Below are 15,823 nucleotides of genomic sequence, written 5' to 3' on the forward strand. Positions count from 1 at the left end.
GCCATTCAAATGAGACAAGGTGTCTCTAGAGATCACTGCGGAAAGCAGTCACTTAAGTCTGCAAAACGCTTATCCTGAAAATGATTGTATTTTCTGCAGTTTTTAAGGATAGGGACCGAATCCTCTCAGGTCTCAGGCTCAGGAAGAGGATTCAGGCAGGGATCCCGTATGGCTCCTGACAGACACTTTCTTTCCTGGTGAGAGGCCGATCAGACCTGCACCCGGACTCCACTGAGAGAGGTTGGGAAGTCGGCAGCCTAGAGACTTTTGATTTGTGACAAATAGCATAATTTTGCTTCCCATTATTGCCTTGGTTAAAGTTACCGCTTTAGTTTTTACTTGCTTGCTTAGTCACGCTATTTGCACAGCTTCAAGGTCTCTTGGAATTCAAAGACTGATGTATTTATCTTAGTCTTTGAATTGTGAAAAATGCAATGTTTATGTCTTGATTTATTTTTAAAATTATAAATGTTTTATATACAAAAGCCAGACATATTTGTTGTAGGGAAAAATCTATTTACTGCATATAGTGCTCATTGTAAAATATTAAGAAAACCCAGTAAAGAAGAAATAAAAAACTGCCCATCTTCTCACTGTCCAGAGATAACTCTCCACCCTTAATACTTGGTGTATATTTTTATCTTTTTTATCTATACATATCACACATTAATTTTTTACAAATATGCGTAACAAGGGATATTAAACTATTTTAAAAGTGTTTTCATTCAATGTATATTGAACTTCCCCCACATGATTAAAAATCTAATACAACTTTTAAAAAATGGAATTCGAACACTGGGTGTTCTGTGTTGTGATCTAACTGATGAATCACTAAATTCTACCTCTGAATCTAATAATATGCTATATGTTAAGTTGAATTTAAATAAAAATTAAAAAGAAATAGAATTCAATTATATGGATGTGCTGTCTTAATGATCTGCTATTGTTAGGCATTTTAGGCTGTTTCCAATTTTTTGCTGTTATAAATTACCATCTTTTTATGCTTTCTCTCCTCTGCTGCTACTGCTATTGCTGTGTTGTGTTTTTTTTTTAATAATTTTATAAAACTCTAAACATAAGCTGTGCATTATATTTATCTCCATTTCAGTATAATTTTTATCCTGTAATATTGGGTGGGGCAGAGAGAAGGATGTAAAAATACTTACAGGTAGTTTGAGGCTCAAATCAGCATTTTAGTAACAAAACTGGGAAGCAGAAACCCCATTATTGAGCCTTGAGGAAGGATCTTTCATCTCCATGTCCCTCATTTATTGCCTAACAAAGCTACTTTAGTCTGAGTGGATTCATCTTCCCTCATATCTCAGAATTGAAGTTATTCTAACCTAAATCCTTAAGTATTTGATTTTTTCTTTTGTTATAGTCATGTTGAACTAGTTGAAAGGCAAAGGGAGGATCTTTTTTTTTTTTTTTATTTTTAACTCAAAAAAGTGTGAATATTTGACCTGGTCCTCATTTGAGACTTCAGTCTGACCTAGGGAGTTAATGGATCTGTTTCAATTCCCATCCCAGGGAAGAGGATTCCTCAGACACAGCTTCGAAGCAGGACTGTCCCACATGACACCTCTGTCATGTCGGTCTGTGCTGGCTCTCTGCTGCCTTTCAACACGGAGACACATGGCTCTGAAACTTGCCCATTGTGGCTGCTTTTCAAGCAGAGTGAACACTGCTATTCTCGTAATGAGAAGTGCTAGTCCCCCTCCCCACCTCCAACCAGAAAGAGTGCTGCACAGTGTCAAGATTTAAAATGAAACCTTTGTTATAGCCCATGGGGAAAAATGGATCCATTCCAGCCCCAAACATATCACTCTCTGCCATTCCAAACTTACCAAGAGTTTTAATGGTTCTGAAACTTTTGGAAGGAAAAATAAGGTTCTTTTTTTTTCCCCCTTGTTTTTTGGAAGGGGGGGGCACTTGAAATGGCACGCTGGGGAAAAAAGCAAATACATGGCATGTTTTATGCCAATGAAAATGAGGACAGCTCAGCAGAGGAGGGAGTTGGGAGTATAAACTGTAATTGACCCATAGCTGTGGCATGACTCCTGGGTACTAGAAGGTCAATAATAGGAGTTGCCATCCAGGGGCAAGGAATGAAGATTGTTAAGATGCCAGAAAGCTCTGGAATTTTTTTCCTAATATGAGGATGGTACTACTCAGTGGTAAATGGGCCAAGGTTCAGGTGAAACCAGAAGCACCTTTCTCTAGGACTTGAAACTGTTTTGTATCTTTTGAGGAGGATTCCCTTCCTTGTGGCTTTCCAGAAGCTATTTATTAATCCAGCCTGGAGCTATTCCTCACCCCACCCCCTACCCCCCAGTGTACCACAAGGAGTTTGTTTGTTTGTGGGGAAGGGGGTAGAGGATGGATAAAAGATACTTTGCTGACCACGAATTGTTCGGTGTGGCTCTAAGGCCCATGTGCCTGGTTTCTCTCTCTAGCACCAAGTTTGAATTTGCTTTTTATTTTCTGAGGACTAGAGCTGTGGTTTGTTCATGTTGCCAAAGGAGCTCCAGGCATGCACCACTGTTTGGGATTCAGTGGCCACATTTGGCAAGCAGTGGTTTGAATGACCTCTCTTTAGGAGCCCTAGGTCACTGGCTGGATTTCTACCTCCCTACATTATAGGCTCTTCCTGTATTGGGAGTGGCAGTTGGCCAGGGCGTTAGATTTCCACTGGCCTGAAAACATGCAGACCCTGATGAGCAGAGGCTTGTGAGAGGGAGGAGGACAGCAACACAGGAAAGACTGAAACAGATCATTTGGGGGGGGTGGCGCTTGGTCTAGGGTTTCTTCGAGGGGAAGTCTGGGATCCCTAGGTGGAGCAATTAGTGCGATAGTAACCAAAAGACAGCAGCAGAGCTATGTCTGGTTTTCTGAAGCAAAGTCTTGAGTGAAGACTCTCTAGATTCATGAACCTCTTTTCTTTTTTTTTTTTTTTTTTTAAGATTTTATTTATTTGACAGACAGAGATCACAAGTAGACAAAGAGGCAGGCAGAGAGATAGGGAAGCAGGCTTCCTGCTGAGCAGAGAGCCCAATGCGGGGCCCAGTCCCAGGACCCTGAGATCATGACCTGAGCCGAAGGCAGCGGCTTAACCCACTGAGCCACCCAGGCGCCCCTCATGAACCTCTTTTTATGGAACACAGTTTTCATACCAGAGAGTTTGGGGGATATGTAAGTTGTAGAGCTTTAAGGAAATTTGTTCACTGTTCACAAAAATTGAGTGTTTCAGAGAGAAACTTTGATTTCAGCTTGAATCCAGTGGTTGCCAGAGGTTAGGAAACAGCATACCAAAGCCTCATAACTCATAACAACGTATCCAGAGGTTGAGTTGTTTCCATCTCTGATCCCTGATCAGTTGTTTCTCTTAAACATGGTCACAACCTTAGAATACCAGGAAGGTTTGTGAAAGAAAACATCCTAGACATTAGTGGTCTGCTTTCAGAGAGACATGGCGGGGGGCGGGGGTGAGAGTTTGCGTGCATACATGCATGTGCACCCCAACTGCTCTTGGGCACATGCCTCCCTGAATGAGCTGGCTCTATTTGCAGGATGGAGACATTCCCTCTGGTGGCTGAGAAGGTCCTCAAGGAGTTCCAGGTGCTGCTGCAGCACAGCCCCCCTCCTATTGGAAGTACCCGGATGCTGCAGCTTATGACCATCAACATGTTTGCTGTACACAACTCTCAGCTGAAAGGTAAGGAATGACTAGCGTCTTTGGCTACACAGATAAGTCTGAATCTAGCTTCTTTCATATGCTACCACACATTCCCCCTGATATGCGCGCGCGCACACACACACACACACACACACACACACACACTTCCCTATCATTGCCTCTCAGATTTTTAATTTACTCTCTGAAATCTGTATGACTCTTTAGTGCTTGGGTGGGATGAAAGGAGGGAATCATGGTAGAGCTTAATTTGCAAACCCAGAGATGCTGTTGCACATCTGGCCATGCTAAAGGCAGCAGCAAGGCCTCTTGGAGGCTACAGACCCAGAGCCTCTCCCAGGGGAGAGGCATTGCTGAAATGTTTCATTGCAGAGACCATACACTTGGCAGGGATTGGGAATAGCTGTTTCTGGACTCATGTACCCTGTTTGTTCACTATGGAAAAGTCTAGTTCCCTATGGGCTATCCCTTGTGGGAGCCTGCCAGGGAGTACGAACAGTGAATTGATAAGCTTTGGTGACTCAAGCTGGAAGCACAAAAATCACCAGGCCTAGAATTTGGCCATTATACTGGTGTGCATTCTGAAATGCTTTTCTGAACACTGGGGTTTTTTGATGTGTGGGGTAGGGAAGGAGGGGCTGATTGGCAAGATTTTCAAATGTTCTGATGACCAGGTCACTGTTGCAGGATGTTACCAGGATCTCTTCCCTCCCCCACCACCCCACTTAGGTAAGGATGATGTGGTTTGACTTGATGGAAATATGGGGGTGACATTGTTTTGCATGTTTATTTGGTCCACGTTGCCAAAGAATCGTTTCAGAGCATTGACAGAGAGTGTTTGGTCTCAGGGCTGGAAGGTTATCATCTGAAATGCCAAGAAGTGGAAATTGTCCTGTGCAGATTCTATTGTAAAACAGACCTTGTCTTTCTGAACAGAGTGTCGCTAATTCTCTTGTTGCATCTTTTCTTAGTGCTTTCTCACTCTGAAGTTGATTTACTTCCCTTCCCATTTGTACTTGGGGGTTATGCCTCAGCTTGCTGGTGTTGGGGGTGGTGGGTTTCTCCCTTGATGAGTGTATATGCCACACTTTCCCTTGAAAACTTGCGCCTGGGCCACTTGAGTGGCCCAGATGGTTAGGTGTCTGCCTTTGGCTCAGAGCCCCACATTGGGCTCCCTGCTCAGTGGGTAGTCTGCTTTTCCCTCTGCCTCTGTGCGCTATTTCTCTCTCTCTCTCTCTCTCTCTCTCAAATAAATAAAATCTTTAAAAAAAAAAACAAAAAACAAGAAGAAGAAAAGAAAACTTGGCTCTGCCTGGGACTTTCTCTGCAAGTCCTCTGCTCGTCCACCTGGGTTTTCAGTCATATCTGATTTTCTTCTCTGTGCTGCCTCCTACAGCACTGAGAATTCCCAGCAGAAGTTGAGATGCGGAGGCTTAGGTGCCTTTTTGAGCTTGGCTAATTATTCCTGAGAACACCTCTGAGGAAACATGCCATCTTGAGAGGCAGTGGTGGCTTCCAGGAAGGAGGAAATAAAGTTTGTGAAGTGCTGGCATGGAGGGCCATGAAGTCCTAAGGGGAGGGAGATTAATCCCTTCACCATTACCCTGCTGGTTCTCCTACCAGGTGGGAAGCTCACCCGACTCGGGAGATGGGGCCTCCTGCGCTGACCTCCTATTTATTTTCCTGCCTACCTCTAACAGCAACACGGAGTTCAGTGAGTTGCCCGTCACAGAACTGCAGCCTCTGCCGAGGTATCATTCCAGCCTCAAGTGACCTGTGGTCGTAGAAGGTGTGAATGTAGAGGACCTGTGCCTCTTGCCTGCGAAGCATCTGTAGTCAGCAGCTTCGGCTCCATGGAAAGGAATACCTGGGCCTTTTCATAGGCCACCAGTGAGTCCTTTTCTTGTAGCTGCTGTTAAGTAAAGGTTAAGAAAATATGGGTGAAAGGAAGGTGAGGTGGTGAGAGCAGAGAAAGAAGAAAATAGGTGGTTCTCCCATTTGAGGCCAAGGTTCTTTTTCTGGGAGTCTTCTCCATCACGGTTGGTTATAATGAAGACCCGCTCACCAAGAAGGACGTGCCAGAGCCTGGGCTTGAGATTGCTCATTTCTGGCCTTGTCCTGACGCTCACCTCCCGGAGGCAGCTGGGGCCAAGGGGAGTCTGAGCTGAGGTGGTCAGAAGCTCCAAGGGTGTTTCAGGGAAAAACAGCCTGGGCCACAGGATATAACACTCAAGTAGGACAGAGAGCTCTGCGGACGTGCTGCCAAGTACCCGGTGTGTAGTTGAGGCGGCCGTCCAGACCCCACTGTGTGGGCTGCCATTGGGAGAGGGGTGAGCAGAGCACTCAGCGGGGCTGGTTGGTGGGAAGATGCACTTTTCCATTTCCCAGCACATGAGTCATCTTCTCTGGGCCCCTGCGCTGTGCTTGCACGGACAGTGGCAAGAAGGGGGTGTTGTGGCTGAGTAGCAGCATCTGTGCCGGGGGTGGAGAGAGAAGGGGGTTGGGGAGAGGGTAAAGATTTAAATCCTTCACTAATCAGCAGCAGTTTGAATCACATTTTTATGAGTAAGGAAGTGATAAATCAGCCCTGAGTGTTCAGCCCCCAAGTCCTGTCAGCTGGTGCCCTTCTGAAGACTTCTCTCCAGGCCAGTCTGCTTGCTGTCAGAGTCGCCACCCAGCCACAGAACCCTGGCTGGCTGAAACCGGGAAGTGAGGGCCTAATGCTGCCTGGCCCTCCCAGGTGCTTGGGGTCTTGGTGATTTGGCAGTCACTACAAGTTACAGAACATCTGGACCATCATTTTTCTTTCCATTCTTTCTTGGACATGTCCTTCTGGGTGGGTGTTTGCATATGTCAGTTCCTGGACTCTGTGGAGAAGGAACATTCCAGCCTGAAGCAGAGGTGATCTGTGGCCCCCAAGGCAGTTGGGATCCTTTCAGTCTGTGCCTGGGCCTTCCTTGTAGACGTGGTACCTAAGGAGTATGATTTGAAGAGCAACAGGGACGTCCTTACTAAAAAGTATGTTGTTTGTTGATGCCTCTGATTCATTTTTTGTTTGTGTTCAGTGCTACCCTTGTATAACTATCCTCTTTTCAAAATATCAGTCGTTCAGGAATAGAAATGATACTAACACTTTAGCTTGATTTTTAAATGTGCTTTCCTTGTGGTAAAGAGAGATGTAGAACTGTTTAAAAGCTATATCTCACAAGTAAAAATGGAGGAAAAAACCTCAGCTAGCGATGAGTAAAAGGCATCTTTTCCCTTTTCCCAGGTTATAGCTTTCCCTGGAGCTCAGGAAGACAGAGGATGGGACAGATTTCCCCCTTCATACAGGGGGAAATAAATGGAGTTCTCCTACATCATTTAACCTACTAAACTTTCAGATCTCTGCAGTGATCTCAAAATCTATGAATTGAAGACTGTTCGTGGGAGAGACTTCTATCTATCTCCTCCTCTCATGGGCCCTTTGCAAAAATTCTACTTCAGTGGAACTGCAGAGCCTAGAATCCTGCACTGAAGTCGTTGGGGATGGATAAATTTGAGAGATGTTTGGAGGGGTTCTTAGCAATAGGTCTGTATTGAATGCATGGATGAAGAAGGCCACAGTTCCAGGCAAGCCAGCCCTCATTGAACAGTGTGTTCCTTACCTGGCCCATGTCCAAAATTGTCCTTTGGCGACTGATGGGTGGTGGTGAGATAGGTGGTTCCCAGAGTGATGTCATAATTGGTAATCTCTCTCCAGCATTCCTGAGCCGGAAGGGAGAAATGGGGCCTTCTCCACGTGCCTAAGCATTTAACACTTCAGTGGCCGTCTGATTGGCTGACATGATGTTGGAGGGTGAACTGTTGATCTAAACCACAAACACTCCCAAGAATTTTAATTTTTTGAAAATTCTGTAATTTAAGGAAATAGACTCTAGTTTCTTGAAGAGGAATAATTGAAGCAACATTTGTGGAAGGGCATCACTGAAACCCATTGCATCCCCCATCTGTGCCCAATTTGCTCCAATCTGGCCTCCCCCTGCCCCCGCTTCTCTCTCCCTCTTGCTCTCTTTTTAAAAAAATATGTTTTATAATTCCTGGAATCAAAACCATCTCAGGCACACACTGTTTTATTTTACTGTATTATTGGATTATACTTCCTATAAATCATTGGATGTTATTCATTGGCCACCACTGGAATAACTTCCCTTTTCTGTGCCCTGGCCCCCTCTTTTTCCTCCTCCTTTTCCTCCTCTACCAGTTCATAGGCTAGGCCTCCATTTTAGCCTTGCAAGAAAAGCCCAGGTGGCAGCAAGAGGGCACCCAAGAGACACTTGTCTTGTGTGCCGTTTGTGCTCCCTGCTTTTAGGGAACATTTCAGGGCTGGGATTGAGGTCGGGCTGGACTGGCATTCCTTCCATTATCAGTTACTCTTGCTCTTAGGGTTTGTTAGTAACCCTGAATTGCAGGAGGCAGAGGGAGTGCCACATGTGTGTCTCCAGAGGGATTAGAGGATCACAGCTGTCTACATGGGACCGGTAGTGGTTAACCCAGATGCTGGGATGCTTGAGATGGAGACCTCACACCTTCACACTGCTGTTGTGTATGCTGGTTGACTCTGGTTGAGAAGTCTGATTCACAACCAGAATTCTTTGTTTTCCATCTACAACCATCTCACAGACCTTGAGTATAGCAATCTGCTTCTCTGTGGCATTTCACTTCTGTCTAAGTCTCTTACCAAAGCAGAATGTATGGAGTGCCTAATCCTCTGCTTGTCAGAACAGTTGTACAGGAAATCCACCTTTCATAAGGGGTTAGGCTTGAGTTGAGCTGTATAAACTGTCCCTCTCATTCCTCCTTCTCTATATCTAGTGGCAGAAGCCCTTGGGCTTTTCTCCTAAAGAATCCACGCACGGGTAGATTTCTCCAGATAATCAGCACTTCCTGACCTTCATTTTCAGAACGACTCAGTTTAGAGTAAATTAGCAAAGAAAGAGCCAGCTTGGCCAAAAAGTTTTGTGAGAAATGGATTCAAAGGTCAGAAGAGTCTAGGCTTTAGAAGGCAGGCCAGAGGAGGACACATCCTTTAGCTATGCCCTCTATCCCTCTGGGGGAGATAAAACTATCAGCAGGTTGCTTAGCACTGACTTCTTCCCTCAGAAGTCCCTGGAAAAGAAGAAAAAGTTAAAGAAGCGAGTGTGTCAGGGGGACCTTCCTATTTTTCCTGACTCTGATTTCCAGGGTTCTTGTTTTTAGAATGTATCTGTTACTTGAGGTTGGGGCAGGAGAAATGGTAAACTGAGAAGCTAAAGAAATGAGAAAATTCAGTCATATCAATAAAATGAAGCCTCTTACTGTGTCAGCTGAAGGAATGGTTTCTGTGTTTGCCCCAAGGTGGTTGTGTGGTTTGGTGTCCTTGGTGCTTTGGTTTGGAGTGCTGAATGAAGAGCAGTGTCCCATCATTGCCCAGGAGTTCATATGGGCCGGATATCTCCTCTCTTGCCATTCTATAGCTTCCCACTTTGGTTTTCTTTTGCTCCAGGAAGGACTTACTCTGAAAGGAAGACATTATTGGCAGGAATGTTGGCAGCAGGGCTCTCAGCTGCCTTTCCAGAGTTCTCTGTAAGCTTTTCCTGAGGAGAAAAATTCACCATGTGTAGCTTACCAGGGGCTCAGGCCAGAAATGTACTATGTGTTGAATACACAGGGGAAGGGGGTATGTTCTGGGGATGGGCTGAGAGGGCATAAGTTGTACTTTGTATCCTACCCAACTAAATGGAGGTCTGAGGAAGAACTGTAGATTTCAGAGGTAGTGGCCGATAATAACTATAGCAAAACAACACTGTGGTGATGCCCGATGACATTTTTAGAGTTGCTGCATGTGTTTTCATTTGATTTCTCCTATCCGCTGTCAGAGACAGGTGGGACAGATATTTTGTGTCCTATTTTATAGATGACCAGGAACATACCAGAAAGGTTTAATAATTGAAGCAAGGTTGTACAGCTAGCAGATTACACCCATATCTTAAGTGTCCAGCCTTCTGTATCAGAAGACACAAAAACTTCTCTGGACTTAATTGAGACAGTTAATTATGCAAGCATCTTGCTCCCCCTTCTCCCCAAAACTGAGCAGCTGCTGTTTTTTGATGTAAAAAGTGATCCTTGATTCTGATTTGGGACTGAAGAGGAATGGTGATAGAGAAGAGGGAGTTAAGGGGGGGTCAGAATTCTCCCAGGCCGCTTGCACCTCTGGTGGAGCCAAGGTAGTAAGCTGGCAGAAGGCTGTGGTTTGAGGGAATCAAAGTTGTTGGTGTTCCATGCTTACCATCCTCATGGTTAAAGGGGACTCTCCCTCTTACAGCAGATAACATTGTTCATGACCGGTTGGGAAAAGAAATATTCATCTTTGTCTTACTTTGGGAAATGTAGTCTCCTTTTCTCTCTCTCTCCCTTTCTTTCTTAAAGGACTTTTTAGGAACATTTTTTCTTATTTTCATGATCTTTTCTATTATCTTTCTTGCTTTTGCTTTTAAGAAAGAGGCTTTTCGGGGCGCCTGGGTGGCTCAGTGGGTTAAAGCCTCTGCCTTCGGCTCGGGTCATGATCTCAGGGTCCTGGGATCGAGCCCCGCATCGGGCTCCCTGCTCCGCGGGGAGCCTGCTTCCTCCTCTCTCTCTGCCTGCCTCTCTGCCTACTTGTGATTTCTCTCTGTCAAATAAATAAAATCTTTAGAAAAAAAAAAAAAAGAAAAAAAAAGAAAGAGGCTTTTCTCATGCCATTCTTAGAGGATACTGTGATTCTTATTTTTGGCCGGGGGAAGGTAGATACATCATTCATGCAGAAATGAGGATGAGAGTATAAAACATTTGAAAAGATGAAAAAGTGAATATACATGGAACCCCTCTCTGGGTTAGGAAATAGAATGTTGTTAGCACCTCAGAAGCTCCCTGTTGTGTTTTGTGCCCCTGGTAGTTCTCCCTCACCCTTACAGGTACTTGTCATCCTGACCTGTGCAGTTCATTCCCTTGCTGTTCTTTATAGCGTTGCTATAAGCATGTACTCTTAAACAAAACATAGTTTGGTTTTGCTTGCCTATAAATGGAATCATGCTTAATCATACTATTTACATTCTTTTCTCTCTGGCTTATTTTGTTCCATGTAATGTTTGTGAGTTCTGTCCATGTTGATGTGTGTGGTTGTAGTTTATTCATTTTCATTGCTATAGTACTACATTTTATTCATATATCACAGTTTACCTATTCTTTTTTTAAGGATATTTGAGACAGTGGAGTTGTTTTCTCTTTGGGGCTGTTATGAATATTGAATCCATTGACAGTTCTAATTATTGGAGTGTTTGGATTTATACTTATTATAGTATTTTTTAAAAATCAGTTTTATCAAGGTAAATTTATACACAGTAAAATGAACCCATTTTAAGAGTGCATCTCAGTGAGTTTGACCAATTTATATACCAGTTTATATACCCGGATAACTAATCATCACAGTCAAGGTACAGAATGTTCCATCATCCACAAAATTTTCTTTGTGCCCATTCCAGTTGACCTCCATTCCTACCCCTGGTCTCAGGTAAACCACTGATCTGACTTCTGTCACCATACATTGGATATGTCTTTTCTAGTGTTTCATATAAATGAATCATATAGTGTGTACTCTTGTTTCTGGTTTCTTTTGCTCAGCTTAATGTGTCTAAGATTTACTCATGTTGTTTATATGGATCAGTATTTCATTCCTTTGTATTACTGAATAGTATCCTACTGTAAGGATATACTAAGTTTTGTTTGTCTAGTTACCCGTTGATGGATATTTCGGTTGTGTCTACTTTTGGGTTCTTATGAATAAAATTGCCATGAACCTCTGCATGAAAGTCTTTTGCGAACATGTATTTTAATCTCTTGGGCAAATACCCAGGAGTAGATGTCCTGGGTCATACAGTAAGTATATATTTAACTTCATAAGAAACTGCTCAGCTGTTTTCTGAAGTAGTTGAATCATTTTACATTCCTTACAGCAAGGCGTAAGAGTTCTAGTTCCTCTGCATCCTTGCCAACATTTGGTATTGCCAGTCTTTTTTACTTTAGCAATTTTGGTGTGTATGCGGTACCATTTCCCTTTGGTTTTAATTTCATTCTGTGTTTCCCCTCAGTGACTGAGGATGAGGAGTGACTTTTCATGTGCTTATTTGCCATTTGTGTATCTTCTTTGCTGTGTGTGTAAGTCTTTTGCTCATTTGAAAAATCAAGTTGTTTGCCTTTATTATGAAAAATTTTTAAAGGTTTTTATTTATTTATTTGACAGAGACACAGCGAGAAAGGGAACACAAGCAGGGGGAGCCGGAGTGGGAGAAGCAGGCTTCTACAATCTGGATATAAGCCCCTTGTCAAATATATGTGTTGGTTTTTTTTTTTTTTTTTTTTTAAGACTGTATTTATTTGAGAGAGAGGGGTGAGGAGCAGAGGGAGAAACAGACTCTGCTGAGCAGGGATCCTGACGCAGAACTCCATTCCCAAACTCCGGAATCGTGACCTGAGCTGAAGGCAGGTGCTTAACCAACTGAGCCACCCAGGCTGTATGTTTTGTAGATATTTTCTCCCAGTGTTTTCCCATTATCTGTTCTGTTTCCTTTTTTCTTCTTTCTTACTTTCTTTCAGATTTACTTTTCTACTCTTTCCCCACCTTTCCCTACTAGTCTCCTTTCTTTTATTAGTGGTTACCCCAGGAACTAAAAGCATGTGTACTTACCTTGCCAAAAGTCAAGTTATTCATTATTTTCACTCTCCTCCCGGGTAATACAGGGACTATGGAATACTTAAATGCCCACCATTTTCTTCTCACTATGTCTAATTTATATGCTGCCATTGTCATGTATTTTCATTCTTTTTTTTCCTTTCAAACCCTCCAGGACAAATTGTTGTTGTTGTTTATTTTGTTGATAAATGTTTGTTTAGACCCACCCATATATTTACCACTATCTTTTCATTCCTTTTTTGCATTTCAGACCCTCCACCTTGGGATCATTTTCCTTTTGCCTGAAGTATATTCTTTAGAACGTATTTAGTGAAGTTTGTTTATTTGAAAGAGAGCGAGCCCCCACATGAGCCCATGAGGTGGGGGGGCAGGGAGGGACAGAGGGAGAGGGACAAGCAGAGTCCACGCTGGGTGCAAAGCAGGGCTCAATTCCATGACCCTGAGATCATTACCTGAGTCAGACGTCCCAACTGACAGAGCCACCCAGATGCCCCTAGTGAAGTTCTTTTGATGACATATTTTTTTCAGTTTTTATTTGTCTGAAAAGGCTTTATTTTCCTTATCCCTGAAAGACCTATGTTCACTGATAATAGAACTCTAGGTTAACAGTTATTTTTCCTTATGCCCCCATTTCAGATAATTCATTGTCTCTGGGCTTTCACCATTGCTGATTAAAAGCCAAGCATCAGTCAAATTGTTTCTCTTTTAAAAGTAATCTCTTCTCGGGGGGGCGCCTGGGTGGCTCAGTGGGTTAAGCCGCTGCCTTTGGCTCAGGTCATGATCTCAGAGTCCTGGGATCGAGTCCCGCATCGGGCTCTCTGCTCAGCAGGAAGCCTGCTTCCCTTCCTCTCTCTCTGCCTGCCTCTCTGCCTACTTGTGATCTCTCTCTGTCAAATAAATAAATAAAATCTTTAAAAAAAAAAAAGTAATCTCTTCTCTTTGGATGTTTTCCTAATGTTGTACAGTTTTAATGTTTGGTTTAAGCTTGGGTTTATTATTTATTTTTCTTGCTAGGGATTTGTTGGGCTTCATCTATCTGTGAGTTGGTTTCAGCAGTTTGGGAGAACTGTTAGCTTCTTTTTAAAATATTACATCTGCCATGCTTTCTCTTCTGTGACTCTGCTTAGTCAAAGTTTAGACCTTACTCTGTCTTTAATGTTTCTTAAATCTGTGTTTCATTTTTAGGACTTTGTGTGTGTGTGTGCGCTGTATTGCAGATGACTCTTTCAGTTCACTGAGTCTTTCCTTAGCTATATCTAATGTGATAAATATGCCCCAATGAGTTTTTTTACTTCAATTGCATATTTTTATTACCAGATATATTTTTTCAAATCTGCTTTTTTTTTTATAGCTTCTTGTGCCCTGAACACATTTGTGAGGTTGTCTTTTCTTTCTTTTTTTTTTTTTTAAGATTTTATTTATTTATTTGACAGAGATAGATCACAAGTAGGCAGAGAGGCAGGCAGAGAGAGAGAGGGAAGCAGGCTCCCTGCTGAGCAGAGAGCCAGATGTGGGCCTCAATCCCAGGACCCTGAGATCATGACCTGAGCCAAAGGCAGAGGCTTTAACCCACTGAGCCACCCAGGCACCCGTCTTTTATTTCTTTAAAATATATTAAACATGATTATTTTAGAGACTCTCTATAGAAGGGGTCCTTTTAGGGACGCCTGGGTGGCTCAGTTGGTTAAGCAACTGCCTTCGGCTCAGGTCATGATCCCAGCATCCTGGGATCGAGTCCCACATCGGGCTCCTTGCTCATCAGGGAGCCTGCTTCTCCCTCTGCCTCTGCCTGCCATTCTGTCTGCCTGTGCTTGCTCTCTCTCCCTCTCTCTCTCTCTGACAAATAAATAAATAAAATCTTTAAAAAAAAAAAAAAAGAAGGGGTCCTTTTAGGTGAGTTTCTGCTAATCTCTTATTTCTGCTGTGCCTTGTTTCCTGTGTAATTAATTTTTTTTTCTGTAATCTTATTTTCTGTGAAATCTCATTAGTGGGAATTCTTGGAAATCTGGGATGAATATGGGAAAAGGACTTGGGTGTTCTTCTGTCCTGTCCTGGTGATGGGAGATCTAAAATAATCATTCTAGGGACACCTGGGTGGCTCAGTTGGTTGGACGACTGCTTTCGGCTCAGGTCATGATCCCAGAGTGCCGGGATCAAGTCCCGCATGGGGCTCCCAGCTCCACGGGGAGTCTGCTTCTCCCTCTGACCTTCTCCTCATTCATGCTCTCTCTCACTGCCTCTCTTTCAAATAAATAAATAAAATCTTAAAAAAAAAATAAAATAATCATTCTAAATTCAGATATTTGCTTGAGGTTTTACAGACCACTCAGGTAATGTGAATTCAGGCTGCACACTCCTGTGAAGGCTTGTGCATGGTCCATATTTTCAGTGCAGTATTTTTTCTCTTCTAGTCAGCCTCAGGGTTTGACATAGTCACTTTGCCAGCTGTCTTTTCAAGGGGCTTTATTGCTGTCTTTACTTCTGACTCACCTTCATACCTTGGATGTAGCTTGTGGGATGCCAGCTTAATGACAGAGATCTTGGGCACCCTCTTAGGTTAGCTGTACCCACGAAGTCTTGGAAACCAAAGCTCAAGTTCATCAGGTGGCACGTTCTTAGGGTAAAGTCTGGCTATATCCCACTTTAAATCTCTAGTTTCCCATCTTTACTCCATCTCTGACCAGAAGATTCCTTTTTAATTTGCTACCTCATGTATGCTTTCTGAAAAGATTTTAAAAATACTTTTCCCAGGATAAGTAGTTGTTTCCTTGGGAGAGGAGATCAAGGTACTAGTCTGTCTGACATGTTATTAGAGGAGATGCTGTGACTCCTTTTTTCTTTTTACCACCAGGCATGAGCGTTTGTGTAGCTCTGTGTGAGTAATGTGACTGGGGCACCTGTATCCAGGGTGGCGAGAGCATGTGTAGGCTGCTTTTCAAAGAGTGACTCTTTTTCCATCTCCTCCAGTCGAGTTTTATGGCATGGTGTTACTGGGCTCACATTTTAAAATTTTTCTGAGAAGTGTTCAAGGTATAGACTACTTAGAAGGCTCACTGGATGGAGAAGAAAGGTAAAGGGAGGGGAGAGGGAGGCCTGCAGCTGAAATGGCAGAAACCAGTTATTACCAAGAGGGTCTGAGCTAGAGATCTGGAAAAGAGAGTGCTCTCTAGTTTCAGCCACATTATACTACATATCTGGTGAACCCTGTTGGCCCATAAAATCCTTTCCATTAGTCAGGGTACTCTGTGCTTTTGTTCTTGACTTCTGCTGTTCTTAGAGCTGTTTGGTTTGCTTGTGTGTGTCCGTTTCCTTTTTAGAAGGCAGATTGTCACGTATTTAGAAATTTATTTTACTGTAATTGCCGTTGTCTGGCTTCTTTAGGT

At 43.2% G+C, this 15,823-nt stretch overlaps 1 protein-coding gene across 1 annotated transcript in view; it reads left to right on the forward strand.

The window, feature by feature from the left end:
• The window catches only part of LOC111151251 (SMG6, nonsense mediated mRNA decay factor), a 241,550-nt gene that overhangs the window by 55,174 nt on the left and 170,553 nt on the right, over positions 1 to 15,823 (forward strand). The window contains exon 10 of the mRNA XM_022509115.1: positions 3,570 to 3,715. Within this exon, the coding sequence (XP_022364823.1) occupies positions 3,570 to 3,715 (146 nt within the window). The remainder of the gene's footprint in view (positions 1 to 3,569; positions 3,716 to 15,823) is intronic.

This window comes from Enhydra lutris, unplaced genomic scaffold (genome assembly GCF_002288905.1).
Source record: "Enhydra lutris kenyoni isolate GAN:26980312 unplaced genomic scaffold, ASM228890v2 scaffoldscaffold26, whole genome shotgun sequence".
Taxonomy (NCBI): domain Eukaryota; kingdom Metazoa; phylum Chordata; class Mammalia; order Carnivora; family Mustelidae; genus Enhydra; species Enhydra lutris.